This window comes from Oncorhynchus gorbuscha, linkage group LG24 (genome assembly GCF_021184085.1).
Source record: "Oncorhynchus gorbuscha isolate QuinsamMale2020 ecotype Even-year linkage group LG24, OgorEven_v1.0, whole genome shotgun sequence".
Classification (NCBI taxonomy): Eukaryota; Metazoa; Chordata; class Actinopteri; order Salmoniformes; family Salmonidae; genus Oncorhynchus; species Oncorhynchus gorbuscha.
In genome coordinates, this window is record NC_060196.1 from 16,296,479 (window position 1) to 16,315,936 (window position 19,458).

General features: G+C 42.9%; 1 protein-coding gene across 3 annotated transcripts in view; it reads right to left on the reverse strand.

The window, feature by feature from the left end:
* LOC124012112 (RING finger protein 24-like) overlaps positions 1-19,458 on the reverse strand; it is a 52,443-nt gene that overhangs the window by 22,995 nt on the left and 9,990 nt on the right. The window contains exon 1 of one of the 3 annotated variants that reach the window (XM_046325547.1): positions 3,538-3,672. The exons of the other annotated variants lie outside the window; for them this stretch is intronic. Within the exon in view, the coding sequence (XP_046181503.1) occupies positions 3,538-3,554 (17 nt within the window). The 5' untranslated portion in view covers positions 3,555-3,672. Of the gene's footprint in view, positions 1-3,537; positions 3,673-19,458 lie in introns of those variants that run through there. 3 annotated transcript variants of the gene reach the window in all.

Here is a 19,458-nt window from a genome sequence, read left to right on the forward strand (position 1 = left end):
ACAATACTTGTTCCACCGCACTTTATCCCTCACCTCAAATTTTACCTCATGAAGTAAGCTTCATCGCCTTTCTCACCCCCGTCGCAGTGGTCAGGAGACCGAGCTCTTCGTTATTGTTCAGGGGACACATTGCTGTAAATGGCAAACTGCCTTTCTACTCTCTGCTGTCTTTCCAGAGCAGATGTTGTAACTAGCAAATTGGTCGTCTCTTCTCTCTTCAGTCGCGTGCTGCATTCTGCTGTTACGATTTGCTGAGCCTTGGATACAGCCAGTATTGTTCCAAACACACTTCAACCCCCCCCCCCACTATCTGCCGGAATACATACAGCCAACTGTAAAGTTTGGTGGAGGAGGAATAATGGTCTGGGGCTGTTTTTCATGGTTTGGGCCCCTTAGTTCTAGAGAAGGGGAGTCTTAACGCTTACTGCATACAATTACATTTTAGACATTTCCGAGCTTCCAACGTTGTGGCAATAGCTTGGGAAAAGGCCATTTCCTGTTTCAGCATGACAATTTCCCCGTGCACAAAGCACATACTTTTGGTGGAGTATTCAATTTAGTCAGGTCACCCAAAAAGTTGGGGTGAATTCCAAAGTTGTGCTATATATTATTTGGTTGTCATAGCTAATTGTTTAAGGTAAATAAATTACTCGTGCAAACAGTGCAAAAATGACAAGTTAATTAGTGGGTGATGGTCATTTTGATGTGATGGAGTTTTTTTTAACATACTTCTCTAATCTGATCGTGTGGTGGTAGATTGCCATTCTCAGTTTAGGTACTTAAATACACCATAGACATATTTTTACACACACACACAGTTTTTGGGGACCAACAATTTATGCCCATTCAAAATCCTATTTTCCCTCACCCTAAACGTAACCACTAATCCTAAAGTAGTGAGGCCCAGCAAAATGTCCTCACAATGTTTTTTACTTTACCTTTGTTTTACTAGGCAAGTCAGTTAAGAACAAATTCTTATTTTCAATGACGGCCTAGGAACAGTGGGTTAACTGCCTGTTCAGGGGCAGAACGACAGATTTGTACCTTGTCAGCTTGGGGATTTGAACTTGCAACCTTCCGGTTACTAGTCCAACGCTCTAACCACTAGGCTACCCTGCCGCCCCAATGTTAGTTGTTCTCCACAGAGGGACATGCCTAAGAATGAAGAGGAAAAGAGAAACAAAAACACATACATGCTAGGATTAGGTGGTATATATTGATGATATTTTTGTTCTATGGAGAGGTGATGCAAAACTGCTCCAGGCGTTCCATGCTTTTCTTAACTCATTTGAGATTTTTCTCAATCTCATTTGAGATTTACTATGCAATCTGATACACGTCAAATCAGCTTTCTTGATCTTCTGATCTTGTGTGAAGATAATGTTCTATACACTGATCTTTACAGGAAGCCTTCTGATCGTAACAGTTTGTTGAGGGCTGATAGTTGTCACCCACTTCCCTTGAAAAATAGTTTGCCCTACAGCCAATTCTGTCAAATCAAAAGAATTTGCAAAAAACAAATACAGATTTCGACAGAAATATGGCTGAGACAAAAAGATCAGGGGCTACAAAAATTATCAGATTAATATTGCCATTGAGAAAATTCAAAACATTACCTTTTTCAAGGTCAGTCTCGCAAAAAGACGCATTCTTGTGTTCTAACTACCTGCTATTCAAAGCATTCTGAACATATTAAGGGAATCGTTCACAAACATTGGCACAGTCTAAAATCCGATGATAGTCTCTGTAATGTGTTTTCGAACCTTCCCTTGGTCGTATTCTCGTGGGGCAGAAATCTCAGACCAATTGGTACACTCTGTTGGTACACTCTGATTTACCACCCCAAGATATTCCTGAACAACGTCTATTTGCTAATCACCCCTACTGGATGGAAACTACAATGGCTGTGCTCAATGCAATGGCACTTAATGTACATAAATGTAGATCCTTCAAACACCCACAAACAGGGAAATCGATCCCAATCAAAGGTGTTATTACGTGCTCCACTAAGGCAGTTATTTATCTTATAACTTGTCCTTGTGGTAAAAATAATGTGGGTAAAACAAAGCTTCAATTAAAAGTACGCATCTCAGAGCATCGTAGCACCATTAGGTGTAAAAACTTTACTTACCCAGTTGCGGCCACCTTCTTGGAGGCAGGCCACTCGATTTCGTCTCCGCGTTATATTGGCATTGAACATGTCAGGAGAGGGGGTGACCTTGATAATTTCTTGTTAAAACGAGAGGCTGCCTGGACCTTTAACTTAAAGACCCTTGCTCCCTTCGGTCTCAACGTAGACTTTGATCTGAAGCCATTCTTGTGATTATTGTGACTTTGCCTTTGCAATTTTTGTTAAGCTTGTGTAGTCGAAAATGAATTTATGATCGTATGCTATCCATTTGTTGTTTGTATGCTGTTCTTTGTATGCCATTTTAATATTTGATAATTAACCAATGATTAGGCCACTATTAGCCATGATTACAGACACTTTTGACACTACATAAACGAGTCATCCCGCAGTGTTTGTGATTATACCCTGATGAAGACAGCTTGGCTGTCGAAACGTTGCTATACTGTTAAGAGTGTGCGGCTCTCTATTTTCAAGGGTTGGGTGGTATACCATATTTACCGTATCCCGGGAATTTAGAAAGATCCTCTGTATGGATTTTCCAATACATTTTTAAAAATTATCTATAAATCGGAATATTTGGCCATTTTAAATAAATACCTGCAGTCAACCTGTGCACTATTAAATAGACAAAGCAGATCATGTTCATCAGTTCCCCAGTTAGATCATTTTTCATTATGAAGTTACCGGTACTAGTTTCCCAAAACAGATGTTTAAGCCAGTCAAGTGTGTTTGTTTACAAAGATGCACAACAAGCAAAACTGGAGCTTCTTGAGGTGAGTCACTCCTGCGGGTGCAACTTAAGTGAGGTGAACAAGTTACACTTATATGAAATTCAAAACTGATGTATTTTATAACTATTAAGTTAACAATTAACTCATTCCAGCTGGGTTTTGCTAAATGGCCAACGTTAGCTTGCAAGATCAAGCTTCTTGGTGACAGCAACAGAGACAATCACCTCCTAGATGAAGATCCCTGCGGTCTAATATTTGTTTTGTGTGTGCTGCAAACTGTGTTTAGAGATACTTGCATTACTTTATGAGATGTCCTAGTAGAAAATGTTTGCATGCGCTCGTTAGAGTTTACCTAGCATCCCCTATGGGGATTCCTTAGTTCATGTTAGCATTCTGGTAAAAACATTTTTTTGGGGGGGGCTTTTTTGGGAACAAAACTGCACCCCTTGTGTGCACTACCGGTAATAATGTATATCCTGGGATGGCACAGGCACAGTAAGAAGGTAGGAAACTGGATAGAGCCCAACTCTACACACACACACACACATACAGAGAGAGTTTACAGTTACTCCTCCCTATACAGCCAAGCCAACAGACATAATAAACCATAAACCCCGTCTTCCACACACACTGTCTACGTCCAGAGGACACACTCATTAACCCACACACACTCACCCGCGTGGTGCCTTCATAGTGTTGAGTGGAACCCAATCTTTAAATCTATAACTCTGAGAACGGCAGCGCTGGGAAGAGGCTCAGCCTTTGTTCATTTTCCTTTCCCCCTTGTCACACACACTGCGACCACGAATGGCAGTAATAACACCATCACAATTTAACACCCTCAGTCTCCCTAGCTTAGCCGCTAGGCTGGTATGCGGTCATAAACACGGTTGGGCTCAAATCTGCCCCCCCCCCTGCTCTGCTAGTATGCTGTGGCCCCACGCCAACCTCACAATATTTCTATCAAAACGAGGCCACGACTGGAAAGCCTGGTTATCGCCACTTAGCTGGGCTCCCAAACACACTGGTTCCACATGGCCCTTTGACATACACATTCCAGAAGCAAACACACAAACTCTGGGGTAAAATTAAACCCATAAGTTCAGACCAGGGCCTAAAATTAACTTGTTGGTCCAGCAGCCACTGTGACAGGTCTAATTTACTTGAAACTAAAGTCTACTGAAGTGAGACTCTGTCCTTGTTTTTCTTGGCTATTTACCTTGTTTTGTTCACAAGCTCGGTTGTTTTTCAATGTTTGAGTTGAGTTTCAACTGTTAGGGAAGAGAAGGCAAATGGCGCCGGAAGAAATGGCAGCAGTTTAACGGGCGCCTAACCAATTGTGTTATTATGTGGGGGTTTTTCTCGTGTTATTTCCAACTTATTTTGTACATAATGTTTCTGCCACTGTATCTTACGGCAAAAAAAGAGCTTCTGAATATCAGGACAGCGATCACTCACCTCGGATTAGACAAAGAGCTTCTGAATATCAGGACAGCGATCACTCACCTCGGATTAGACAGATTTTTTCTTCAACAAGCAGGACGCACAGGATGAACTTCAGACACCCGACAAGGCCAACATCCCCATCATTGGCAGGAGAAAGAGACTCAGGTACAGAGGACACAGAGCAGGGTGCCTCGTAAGGATAAGCCAATGGCAGGTGGGAAATCTGCCTTCACCGCCAGTATTACTTGCCAACATGGATATTCAGCTTGCGGCAGATCGTGCATATTTGTAAACAGCTGGTGCACAAAATCTAAGGACGTCTCTAGATTTTGCTCACCTGAAGTAGAGGATCTCACGATAAGCTGTAGACCACACTATTTGCCAAGAGAGTTTTAATCTATATTTGTCGTAGCTGTTTATTTACCACCACAGACGGATTCCTGCACTAAGACCGCACTCAGTCAGCTGTATAAGGAAATAAGCAAACAGGAAACCGTTCACCCAGAGGCGACGCTCTTAGCGGCCGGGGACTTTAATGCAGGGAAATTTAAATCAGTTTTACCAAAATTTCTATCAGCATGTTAAATGCGCAACCAGAGGGAAAACCATTCTAGATCACTTGTACTCCACACACAGACGCATACAAAGCTCTCCCTCGCCCTCCATTCGGCAAATCTGACCACAATTTTAACCTCCTGATTCCTGCATACACGCAAAAATTAAAGCAGGAAGCACCAGTGACTCACTCTAAAAAAAAGTGGTCAGATGAAGCAGATGCTAAACTACAGGACTGTTTTGCTAGCAAAGACTGGAATATGTTCAGGGATTCTTTCAATGCCATCGAGTACACCACATTAGTCACTGGCTTCATCAATACGTTTATTGAGGACGTCGTCACACTGAGCTAAAGGGTAGAGCCACCACTTTCAAGGTGCGGGACTCTAACCCGGAAGCTTATAAGAAACCTGCTATGCCCTCCGATGAACCATCAAACAGGCAAAGCGCCAATACAGGACTAAGATTGAATCGTACTACACCGGCTCCGACGCTCGTCTTATGTGGCAGGGCCTGCAAACTCTTACATGCTACAATGGGACGCACAGCCACGAGCTGCCCAGTGACACGAGCCTACCAGACGAGCTAAATCACTTCTATGTTTGCTTCGAGGCAAGCAACACCGAGACATGCATGAGAGCATCAGCCGTTCCGGACGACTGTGTGATCTCGCTCTCCGTAGCCGACGTGAGGAAGATCTTTAAACAGGTCAACATTCACAAGGCCATGGGGCCAGATGGATTAAAAAGATGTGTGCTCCGGAAATGTGCTGACCAACTGGCAGGTGTCTTCACTGACATTTTCAACAGGTCCCTGATTGAGTCTGTAATACCAACATGTTTCAAGCAGACCATCATAGTGTTCTTGGCCACAGGGACTAAGGTAACCTGCCTAAATGACTAAAGACCCGTAGCACTCACGTCCGTAGCAATAAAGAGCTTTGAAAGACTGGTAATGGCTCACATTAACACCATTATCCCAGAAACCTCTGACCCACTCCAATTTGCCTAACGCCCAAACAGATCCACAGATGATGCAATCTCTATTGCACTCCACACTGCCCTTTCCCACCTGGATAAAAGGAACACCTATGTGAGAATGCTATTAATTGACTACAGCTCAGCGTTCAAAACCAGTGCCCTCTAAGCTCATCACTAAGCTAAGGATCCTGGGACTAAACACCTCCCTCTGCAACTGGACCCTTGACTTCCTGAAGGGCCGCCCCCAGGTGGCGAGTGTAGGTAGCAACACATTGCTACGCTCATCCTCAACACTGGAGCCCCTCAGGGGTGTGTTCTCAGTCCCCTCGTGTAATCCCTGTTCACCCACGGCTGTGTGGCCAGGCATGACTCCAACACCATTATTAAGTTTGCAGACGACACAACAGTGGTAGGACTGATCACTGACAACGACGAGACTGACCTCCTCCCTACAGGCTGAGACCTGGCCGGGTGGTGCCAGAATAGCAACCTATCCCTCAACATAATCAAGACAAAAAAGATGATTGTGGTCTACAGGGAAAGGAAGACCGAGCACGCCCCCATTCTCATCAACGGAGCTGTAGTGGAGCATGTTGAGAGCTTCAAGTTCCTTGGGGTCCACATCACCAACAAACTAGAATGGTCCAAACTAGAGGTCGACTGATTATGACTTTTCAATGCCGATACCGATTATTGGACGACCAAAAAAAAGCTGATACAGATTAAAAAATATATATATAAAAAAGGCCGATTTTTATTTATTTATTTGTAATAATGACAATTACAACAATACCGAATGAACACTTATTTTAACTTAATATAATTCATCAATAAAATCAATTTAGCCTCAAGTAAAATAATGAAACATGTTCAATTTGGTTTAAATAATGCAAAAACAAAGTGTTGGAGAAGAAAGTAAAAGTGCAATATGTGCCATGTAAGAAAGCTAACGTTTCAGTTCCTTGCTCAGAACAGAACATGAGTCTTCAATATTCCCATTTAAGAAGTTTTAAGTTGTAGTTATTATATGAATTATAGGACTATTTCCCTCTATACCATTTCTATTTCACTAACCTTTGACCAATGGATGTTCTTATAGGCACTTTAGTATTGCCAGTGTAACAGTATAGCTTCCGTCCCTCTCCTCGCTCCTCCCTGGGCTCGAACCAGCAACACAACGAAAACAGCCACCATCGAAGCAGCGTTAGCCATGCAGAGCAAGTGGAACAACTAGAAAACATAAACATTGAAGGCTCAGAGCGAGTGACGTTTGAAACGATATTAGCACGCGCTAACTAGCTAACCATTTCACTTCGGTTACACCAGCCTCATCTCGGGAGTTGATAGGCTTGAAGTCATAAACAGCGCAATGCTTGACGCACAACAAAGAGCTGCTGGCAAAATGCACGAAAGTGCTGTTTGAATGAATGTTTACGCGCCTGCTTCTGCCCACCACCGCTCAGTCAGATACTTAGATACTTGTATGCTCAGTCACATTATATGCGACGCAGGACACGCTAGTAATATCATCAACCATGTGTAGTTAACGAGTGATTATCATTGTTTTTTGCAAGATAAGTTTAATGCTAGCTAGCAACTTACCTTGGCTTACTGCATTCGCGTAACAGGCAGTCTCCTTGTGGAGTGCAACGAGAGAAAGGCAGGTCGTTATTGCGTTGGACGAGCTAACTGTAAGGTTGCAAGATCGGGTCCTCTGTCGTAGCCTAGATCATGGTCTTGGCAAAATGAATGCCCCCCCCCCAGAAAATGGTAAAAGGAACACCTCTTGCACAACGCCTTTCCCCTATTTGACCTAGATACTGTGTATATGTATTGATATGTAGATTGTGTGTGCCATTTAAAAAATATGTATGTAGGTCTGTCCTTGAGATGTTCTTGTCTATTAATGTTCTGTACCATGTCATGTTCCATGCTTGTGTGGACCACAGGAAGAGTAGCTGCTGCTTTTGCAACAGCTAATGGGGATCCTAATAAAATACAAAAAAAACAAATTCTCTGGACAGTGAAGACATTGTATTTCTGTAACAGTGCATATTTAATTTCTGTTTTATAGATACTGGCTTAACTTCTAATCTATGCCACAGTCCGAGGACAAGTCACTCTTAGTGACTTGATACAGAAACCAACAAAAAGCCTAACTGCCTTATTTTCTGCAGTGATATAGAGATAGACAGGATCACTATATCGGACAGAATCTCTGTCCATGGCAATTTGACTGGAAACCCTTCTAGTGATTCTACTTCTGTGGATATTATATAGACCCAAAGGCAACTATGACGGCTAGTCTAGGGCTACTTGGAGACATTGTTGTGTGTTAATCCAATCTAAACTCAGCAAAAAAAGAAACGTCCTCTCACTGCCAACTGTGTTTATTTTCAGCAAACGTAATGTGTAAATGTTTGTATGAACATAACTAGATTCAACAACTGAGACATAAACTGAACAAGTTCCACAGACATGTGACTAACAGAAATGGAATAATGTGTCCCTGAACAAAGTAACAGTCAGTATCTGGTGTGGCCACCAGCTGCATTAACCTCTTGAAACTCGGGTGCACTATTTTTATTTTGGGAAAAATAACATCCCAAAGTAAACGGCCTATTTCTCAGGACCAGATGCTAGAATATGCATATAATTGACAGCTTAGGATAGAAAACACTAAAGTTTCCAAAACTGTCAAAATATTGTCTGTGAGTATAACAGAACTGATATTGCAAGCGAAAACCTGGAAAATCCAATCAGGAAGTGCCTCTTATTTTGAAACCGTTGTGTTCCTACGCATCCAGATTGGCCATTGAAAGGGATATCAACCAGCTTCCTTTTTCTACGTATTCCCTAAGGTGTCTACAGCCTTTAGAGGTAGTTTCACGCCTTTATGTTGAAGAATGAGCGTAAACGACTACATTGCGTAAGAGGCCAGCTGAGGGCTCTGAGTGATTCTTGCGTAAAAGACAGAGGTAGTCATTTTTCCTCTCGCTCCTACTGAAAAGCCAATTGTCCCGGTTGATATATTATCAAGTAGATATTTGAAAAACACCTTGAGGCTTGATTATAAAAAAACATTTGCTATGTTTGTCGATATTATGGATATAATTTTGAAATTTTTTCAGCGTTGTCGTGACCGCTATTTCCGGTGGATTTCTCAACACAACGTGACCAACAAACGGAGGTAGTTTGGGTATAAAAATAATCTTTATGGAACAAAAAGGAACATTTGCTGTCTAACTGGGAGTCTCGTCAGTGAAAACAAAGGTAAACGGTTCATTTGATTACTTTTCCGATTTTCGTGACCAAGCTTCCTGCTGCTAGCTGGACATAATGCTATGCTAGGCTATCGATACACTTACACAAACGCTTGTCTTGCTTTGGCTGTAAAGCATAATTTCAAAATCTGAGATCAGAAGGCTAAGCTTTGTTTCATTATATTCCACTTGTGATTTCATGAATATAAATATTGTCGAGTAATATTTTTTGACCGTTGCGCTATGCTAATTAGTGTAGTTGATGACAATTCTCCCGGATCCAGGATGGGTAGGATGGGTAAATATGTTCTCTCCCTCTGAACAATGTTGAGAAACACACACACACACACACACACACACACACACACACACACACACACACACACACACACACACACACACACACACACACACACACACACACACGCAAGCTTGCTGAGACAAAGGCTGTTTCTGTCCGGACTGGCAGAGCCACGCGTCGTTATGCAACACCCACCGTGTAAACGTTGTTGGGTAGGTGCCAATGCCATAGCAGGCAAGCAGCACTCCGATATGATCACTCATTTCTTTATGAAGGGACTGTTATAACTTATGACTGAGGTAGACTAGAAGGTGTGTGTGGAGGAGCAGTTTGTTTTTACGACTGGTGCCCCGGGTAGCATACTGTGATTTTTTTTCAGAGTTTTATGGATTTACCATTAGGCGATTTGCGGTCATTAAAGCTTAGTCAGTGTAAAAAAAAACAGATAGGCTAACAGGCTAGCTACAAGAGGACTTGAATACAAAATACCATTTCCCTGACCAACTGTCCGAGGCCCCTGAGTATCATCTCAAAATGGTGGACTTCTTACCACTACATTCCCAAAAATCTAGCCTATTACAGATAACATACATCATACATCATGCCTAAGTTGATTAAAAAGCTACGTTTTCACCACGTGTGGTGACACAGAGGACATACAGGACACGGCTTTGATTCAATTGATGTAAGATCTGGCCGTTCAGGTCTTGGCCTACAGTGGCAAGAAAAAGTACCCTTTGGAATTAACTGGATTTCTGCATACATTGACAATAGACAAACTGTGCTTAAACTAATAACACAAATTATTGTATTTTTCTTGTCTATATTGAATACATAATTTAAACATTCACAGTGTAGGTTGGAAAAAAGTATGAGAACCCCTAGGCTAATGACTTCTCCAAAAGCTAATTGGAGTCAGGAGTCACCTAACCTGGAGTCCAATCAATGAGAAGAGATTTGGCAATGTTGTTTAGAGCTGCCTTGCACTATAAAAAAACCTCACAAAATATGAGTTTGCTATTCACGAGAAGCATCGCCTGATGTGAGCCATACCTCGAACAAAACAGATCTCAGAAGACTTAAGATTAAGAATTGTTGACTTGCATAAAGCTAGAAAGGGTTACAAAAGTATCTCTGAAAACTGTGTTGTTCATCAGTCCACAGTAAGACAAATTGTCTATAAATGGAGAAAGTTCAGCACTGTTGCTACTCTCCCTATGAGTGGCCGTCCTGCAAAGATGCAAGAGCAGAATGCTCAGTGAGGTTAAGAAGAATCCTGGAGTGTCAGCTAAAGACTTACAGAAATCTGAGGAACATGCTAACATCTACATACGTAAAACACTAAACAAGAATGGTGTTCATGGGAGGACACCACGGAAGTCACTGCTGTCCAAAAAAAACATTGCTGTACGTCTGAAGTTCGCAAAAGTGCACCTGGATGTTCCACAGCGCTACTGGAAAAATATTCTGTGGACAGATGTATGGAATTGTTTGGAAGGAACACACAACACTAGGTGTGGAGAAAAAAAAGGCTCAGCACACCAACATCAAAACCTCATCCCAACTGTAAAGTATGGTGGAGGGAGCATCATGGTTTGGGGCTGCTTTGCTGCCTCAGGGCCTGGGCAGCTTGCTATCATTGACGGAAAAATGAATTCCCAAGTTTATCAAGACATTTTGCAGGAGAATGTAGTCTATCTGTCCGCCAACAGAAGTTGGGTGATGCAACAGCACAACGACACAAAACACAGAAGTAAATCAACAACCCCTCAACCCGATTGCGATGCTGTGGCATGACTTCAAGAGAGCAGTTCACACCAGACATCCCAAGAATATTGCTGAACTGAAACAGTTTTGTAAAGAGGAATGGTCCAAAATTCCTCCTGACCGTTGTACAGGTCTGATCCACAACTACAGAAAACGTTTGGTTGAAGTTATTGCTGCCAAAGGAGGGTCAACCAGTTATTAAATCCAAGTGTTCACATACTTTTCCCACCCTGCACTGTGAATGTTTACACGGTGTGTTCAATAAAGACATGAAAACGTATAATCGTTTGTTATTCATTTAAGCCGACTGTGTTTGTTGTGACCTAGATGATAATCTGATCAAATTGTATGACCAATTTATGCAGAAATCCAGGTATTTCTAAAGGGTTCACATATTCAAGTAGGGTGGGACGGTGTAAGGAGGGGGTTGGGGAACGGGGCAGGGAAGAGCGGATTTTAAAGGTCTCTCTTGGGGATCTCGTCCAGAGTGATTTATAGAATCCCTCCCGGAACCCCTTCCTCCCCTCGTTGTGTCGCAGGCGGCTGTCGACCATCGACCCCCTGCTAATGGACAGTATCAGGATTCGCTTAGCTAGATGGTCCCGGGTACACCCAGTCGTCCCGGTAACCCTACCCCGCCGCGGTAAACAACCGACGTCGTCCACAAAGGCGCGTTTCAGGTGTCACTCAGGGCTGTATGTTGTCCTGCTATTGAATGGAGCAAAGAAATTAGAAGAAAATACTCAAACACACTATTGGCAGTCCTAATTCATCCCTTTTAAATTCTGTCACCGACTACCCTCTAAAAAGACTTTTTCTTCTTTCATCACTGGGATCTCTCTCCGTCTCTAAGCACATCCTTACAGGAGGTCGAAGAAGCCCAGGAAGTGGAGATACTGGTCCAGAGCCTGTGCCTCTCAGCACTGACAGCGACGGTCATTCACTGAAGGAGCAAACAGACAGAGAGAAATCTCCTCTCAAATGGGCACTGACAGCTAGGGAGACTACGGCCTACAGCCAGTTACTCTGTGGGCCTGGAACACACAAATGCCTACAAATAAAACGCACACTCACTCCAGGGATCAACGGACCTCACAACGTGGACCTTTATTCACATTTCCCTTGTTTGTACTGAATCAGGCCACTTTGAGGGGAAAAATCCAAAGTACACTTCATTTGCCTCACACAGTGCCAGAACAAACCCAATTGAACTGACAGTCAGAGACAGAGGACTATTGACTGTATAAATTACAGAATCTACCGCTGACACACCACTGCCCTCAAAAGGAAAGCACCTAAATGTCATCAGATCTCATCACAGAAAAGTACCTAAAATATCCTACAAAAAGGACCTGAAAATTCCCTAGCTCCCACTTCTCCTTTACTCAACACTCCATCCACCTCAGACTGGTTCCAATCCAAAATCTGTTAAGAGCATCTAAAAACACCTCCCATCTAGCCTATCCTCCCTTCAAACTGGAAGGCCCTCTCAGCCAGGACAATACACAACAACCTCACAGCTCATAGTCGACTGGAGACAGGCTTGAGGAGGAGAGGGAAATGGGATTGTGCTTACAGACTAGCCTATATCTGCACAATATAGGCCGTATATTCTCGCTAACTATGCCAAGGCCAGTTCAGCCAAAAGCATTTTAATGGGAGGAACAAAGGCTTTGCCCTCTCATCGTTCTATGAGGTAACGGGTCCATCCTTACAGTAGTAGTTCGCATTTCAACATGTCGGTCGTGCCTCTCTCAGAGGAGACTTATACAAGGCTCACAGAGGATGATAAAGCCTTAAAAATAGACCGAGAGAGAACACGACGCACTCTGCAATGTGAGAAGCGGAGAACTGATAGCCAACTCGTTTTGAGAGAGTGTGATTTAAGGTGAGACAACGACGAGGCAAAAAAGGCTTTTGGTTGTTGGCTCTTTGTTTCAAAGGCTAACCTTTGAGAAGCTATGTAGCTTTGTGAGGTTAGATAAGGCGAGGGCTCTCTCTCTTTGGCAAGGCTCTTAACATTTATAAAGAATAAATAGACATATTTTTAGTCTTCAAGGCTTGCAGTGTCTTTCAGGTTTCATTCCATATTGAATAATTTATTTAGACTAAACTAATTTGCTGACATTTCCACAAAAACCAGCAGCCACATTTCGACGATAGGCCCTCTGATGATGTAGGTTGTAGTTAAGCAGATACGTTTTTTGAAAGATTCCTCAAGTGCTGCGGCCTTCAAGTGGGTTGCAATTTTTAACAAGTGGAGGTCTCAAATGACACAACCAACACCCTCTTCCCACAAGCCCCAGAACAGCTCAAAGTTCTTCCACAGGGCTTTTCTTACACTAATTTACTCTTCTAGACCTTCTTCTACTCCCCTTCTCCAGCTTGTCCTGGGTGTCCTCATAAGGTTACAGCAATGGAGATTCCTGCTGGACAGTGAAAGTGAAACCAGATCTGGTTTGAAGATAAATTCTTTGCCCTCTGTGTGATCCCATCGTACATTAATTTCAATAAGCCCTCCAACTTTGCTTGAGCGAAAAATTGGACATTTTGCAAATTATAAGGTATGGGGTTACTGAACCGATTTGTTTCAACAAAATAGTCCAAACGAATGCTCAAACAATTTAAATATATTTGGTTAAGCACCATAAAACCACAGTATGTGATTCAGAAGTGTTATATAGGAAGTAATACATGCCTTGTGTTTGCACACACACACACACACACACACACACACACACACACACACACACACACACACACACACACACACACACACACACACACACACACACACACACACACACACACACACACACACACACACACACACACACACACACACACACACACACACACACACACACACACACACACACTCTGGAGTGCCTCTTAACCATTGCCCAGCAGCCACCAACCAGCTGCCAATCCACAGGACTGTTCACAAATCATCTTAAGGGGAAATAGATGGGCCAAAACACTTAAACAACACCTAGCCTAGTTAATGCCAAAACATACAGTAGCCAAAGCCTACTTAATGCCAAACTGGCTTTCAATAAAAACTAGCCTGCTTTATTGATTACAATTTAGTCTAGTCAGACAACACTGAAAGATGTGACCAATCTCAAAGCCTTGACCTGAACAAAAGTTTGACTACACAAATACACATGCAAAAGAGGGTGCATTTCTTATGCCACAGACTCAACCGTGAAGTCCCAGTCAGACATGTATCGGCTGCAGAGAAACAAGATCACCAGCACTGAGGGAAGGCCGTTTCTCTAGTTAAAGTAGTGTTTCTCAAACATGTCGTTGGTCGCATTGACAGTTTCCCACATTTGATCTATTCCACCGCTTGCACACATGGTTAAGGGCTTGATGATGATGGCTTGTTGACAAGCTGAATCAGGTGTGTTCGTACTGGAATATATTAAATATGTGGATCGCCTGGAGGTTCCCAGGACGAGGACTAGTATGAGAAACCGTTGACTAGAGTATGCCCAGGGATAAGGGATCTGATTACCTTGGCTGGGACTGGGTGACCTCAGGGTGAGGCCTCACTAGTTTTCCCCTCGTTGCCGCCATGCATTGGTCACATGGCGCTGCCCGCTGGTTCCTGGATTGCACCAGAGTAACCGCCCACACGGTAGGATGTTAGGTACCAAGTGAGTAGTCCGGGGATTATTGGGCAAGGTCATTTCCTTATTTTTGGAGAGAAGTGGTGGTTTACTGGCAAGCGGTACCATTTAAACTGTTGGTTATCTCCACATTGCAGGTATCTAATTAATACGGACATGAAGGAGCTATCTTTAGTGTGCATTCTTGGTTACCCCCCCAGCAATAAATGTAATGGCTCAATTTGACACAAGTGTTGAAAAATCATTGCTTTCATACCTCAATCTGAATACGCCACAACCCAAAATGCCCTTTGAAAGGCTCTAACAAAATGACCCTCCTTTTCTCCCTTGCATAACCTGTGGCTTTCTCAAATCACATTACAAGCTGGCATGGGGCCGTAATACCATATCCACTCTGAACCGTGCTGTTCCGGCAAACTAAGGAACCCCAGACCAGAGCACATTGCCTTACACTGGACCTAAAATTAGAGGTGCCTGGGTGTCCCTCCCACCAGATAGCCAGCCAAGTAGATAGCCAGAAAGTGAAAGAAGAACCCTCATTGCATCTTTCCAGTAATTTTCCATTGCATTGGGCAGGGCCTAATACTAAGCAGCAGGAATGGTCCAAAGCAGGGTAAGTCAGTGGCTTATCTAGACACAGCATCCATTTTCCAGATTGAGATAGAAGCTGTTTTTCAGTCTCTCGATCCCAGCTTTGATGCACCTCTCGCCTTCTTGATGATAGCGGTGTGAACAGGCTTGTTGTCCTTCATGATCTTTTTTGCCTTCCTGTGACATCGGGTGCAGTAGGTGTCATGGAGGGCAGGTAGTTTGCCCCCGGTGATGCGTTGTGCAGACCTCACTACCCTCTGGAGAGCCTTGCGGTTGAGGGTGGAGCAGTTGCCCTACCAGGCTGTGATACAGCCCGACAGGATGCTCTCGATTGTGCATCTGTAAAAGTTTGTCAGGGTTTTGGGTGACAAGCCACATTTCTTCAGCCTCCTGAGGTTGAGGAGGCGCTGTTGCGCCTTCTCCACACTTTGTGTGGGTGGACCATTTCAGTTTGTCTGTGATGTGTACGCCCAGGAACTTAAAACTTTCCACCTTCGCCACTGCTGTTCCGTCGATGTGGATAGGGTGGTGCGCCCTCTGCTGTTTCCTGAAGCCCATGATCATCTCCTTTTTTAAACTTTGGGTGAGAGGTTGTTTTCCTGACTGCACACTCCGAGGGCCCTCACCTCCTCCCGGTAGGCTGTCTCGTCGTTGTTGTTGATCAAGCCCACTACTGTTGTGTCATCTGCAAACTTGATGATTGAGTTAGAGGCGTGCATGGCCACACAGTCGTGGGTGAACAGGGAGTACAGGAGAGGGCAGAGTACACACCCTTGACATTCAGACAAAAGACATTTAGCTGGGGGTTTTCCTGAAGATCTCTTACAGAGTGTTTGATCAATACTAGTTTTGCTAGAGGACGAATAATTCTCCGTCGCAACAGCATTATGCGGGATTGAAGGGAAACCGACTGTCACTACGGCTTGATTAGGAAACACAAGATCACAACATGTTTTCATTTGTATTCATATCCTATTGTAAATGGTCTTTATGGTTGTTTGATTAAACTCATTGGCAGAGATTCATCAAACAATTAGACTTTCGGTGGGCCCAACCGACAAAACATGGTAGGTTGATACATTATGAAGGAACATCAGCAAGCAAAAAGTCACTACAGTAGTTCACTAATTATCATAGACAGTAGTGTAACACGTTCACACTAAAACCGGGCTTTCACCCTCTTATGAGAAATCAAGGAGCTAAAATACCTTTTTGTAGAACTGCTTTTTTTTAACTAACTCCAGTTGTATAGTTTTGGTTCAGAACACATGCTTTTGTAAGACACCCCCCCCCCCTCTCTCTTTCTTTTGTATTAAAATAGCTGACCGTTTGCAGTGTTTCGCAACACCACCAGCCAATTTACAGAGGGCTTGTGACGAGCCCCCAGCACCCGAAACAAAGTCCACTATCTGATTCTGACGTGGAAATTTCCACTGGCAGCTACAGCCAGCCATGATTTGCACATTGTAAACTTAACATGCCAAAGGGCAACACCAAACCAGAGGCCTCGGGCAGAAGGCAGAGCTCCATAAGCGGCAGCAGGCAGGCAGGCAGACATGTTGCTGTTCAAAAAGCTGCCCGTCACGACTCACCACTACTATACACACACAAATCAGTCAGCCATTGTTTAATTGAGTTTGAAGCCCAAATTCCTGACATGGTGGTAGTAGCATTATCAGGGCTTTAGAAGTAATTGGAATCATCACAGCTTAGGCTAAAAGTATATAGCATTGTTCCTAATCATTGTGACAACAGTGGTGAGCTAATCTGCAAACCGACCCAGTCAAGTCAGCCCTAATGCAGAAGACTCACAAAGCTTACCACGGGATACATCCTATACTTCTGTCATTTAGTCTCTTTCTAAAAGGGGAAACCTTCGGAAAAACTCCACTTTGTTCTCTATTGGCCAGCGGGACAATATGGGTGATTGGTTTTGTTCACCGAGAGGGAGCGACACTGCTATAGCGTTAAATAGGTGTCATAGCGATTCGGGGAGAAAACATAACAGTGCTGTTCCCTCAGGCGCTGAAATATGTATTGCGAAAAAAAAGAATGCTTGTTTTTCTGCACAGTTGATGCCAAGTTCTGCAATAAACTAGGTCAGACTAACTTTAGTTCCAGAGATGGAGATGTGGTGGCGAAGGGTAGAGAATGCATTTCAATAAGAGCGAACAAGGTCAACCTCAGGGATGTTTCTGCCATTGAAATCTTTAGCGTTTTTTTCGAGCCGCTGTATTAATAATAATAATAAATCACGGTGTAAACTTAAATGACTAAAACCAGATAAAGTATGTAGAAACAACGATGATATATATATATATATATTAAATAATATAATCTTTGAGAACTAAAAATCCCCAAAATAAAAACTAGACAGTCAGGGAGAATTAAATGACAAAAAGAATTAATTTAGCAGTATTGGTTTTGTTATTATGTTTGAGCAAAATAGCACACCATTAGCCAAGGCCAAATGCATAGAATTGCAGGAAATTTGTTTTAAAAACGGCAACATTTTCTGTCAATTCAAAATGTGCAGAATTCCTGAAAATTTGCTTTAAAACTGCAAAAAGTTCAGCTCCATGGAGAAAGTATTAGAATTACAGGAAATGGGCGTGAAAAAAAATGTCAAGATGCGGGGCCTCGTAAATTCAGCTGTGCAGACTGTGCCCATTGCCACGCCCGCTTTCCAAGATGATTGACAAGGAAAGTATCGTCAACTCATCGGATATCTCACTGCTTCCTCATATACCAAGGCTTGAAATATGCACACAGACAGATTTAAAGTAGGCCCAAATGTACATACTTCTGACTATAACGACATGGCATGCTTTTGTGCAGTAGAATTTGTGAATTGTCTAGTAATAAATTCTAAACATGAGTTTATACTGGATTAAGCATTTTCGCTAACTCATTTCGTTAGTTATGTTCCAACTTTCCCTCCATCTTGTGCCAATATCAGTTATTTTAAATCTTGTTCCAATAGTTCATATTTTTCAAAAGAGATTGTCAGTTGGATAGGCTCTCTGCAAGGTTTTTTATATCTTACCTATCCATATGAATATCATTTTCTGACTCAGATTAGGGCACAGGGCGAGACCCAAATGCAGACACAGGAGGCAGATGGTTGAGCTCCGATAATGTATTACACCAAACGGGGTAGGCAAAAGTCAGGTCGGGAAAGGAGAGAGTTCATAAACCAGGTCAGAGTCCCAACAGTACCAGGGGGTAGGCAGGCTCGAGGTCAGAACAGGCAGAGTGGTCAGGACAGGCAAGGGTCAAAACCAGGAGGGCTAGGAAAAAACAGACTGAGAAAAATAGGAGCTAGGAGAAACGCTGGTTGACTTGGCAAAACAAGACAATCTGGCAGAGAGAGACAGGAAACACAGGGATAAATACACTGGGAACTAATGGGGAAAACAGGAGACACCTGGAGGTGGGTGGAGACAATCACAAAGACAGGTGAAACAGATCAGGGCGTGACACAAAGGATTCCCTCAAGATTGCGCTGATGTCCAAAAGATTTCAAATCTACATTTCTTGATATTAAACTTTCAAGTTGCATGTATTTGAAAATACCAAAGTTGCTTTTAATTCTGTCATGTAAATAACTTTATTTCCCATGACCAAGTCCTTTATGGTTTCTATGCCTTTAGTTTTCCATGTGGACCAATTTATCTGTGAATTCTGAAAAGCTATCTGAGGATTGTGTTTTTAATTGCACTGTATCCAAAGCCAGCATTCACAGTAACATAGGCCTATGTCTAAGATTATGCTACTCTTCTATAGCCCATCTTTAATAGACGGCACTGAACCAATGGAACACAGACGTTTTGTCATCGTCTCATTTGGTATCAGATGTCAGGATACTGAGGGCAGATGCCTCGATTCCCAGAATTAAACCAGGGAATATTCCAAGTAGGTCACATAAACAGACCAATGACTGCTTAGAGATAGCAAAGGTCAGTTGGTTTGGGGAAAACATTGCTAGAGTGACTTTTAGAAGAAACCTTACAACAACAGAACAGAGGCTGTTGAAACCATAGACCACTATACTGTGT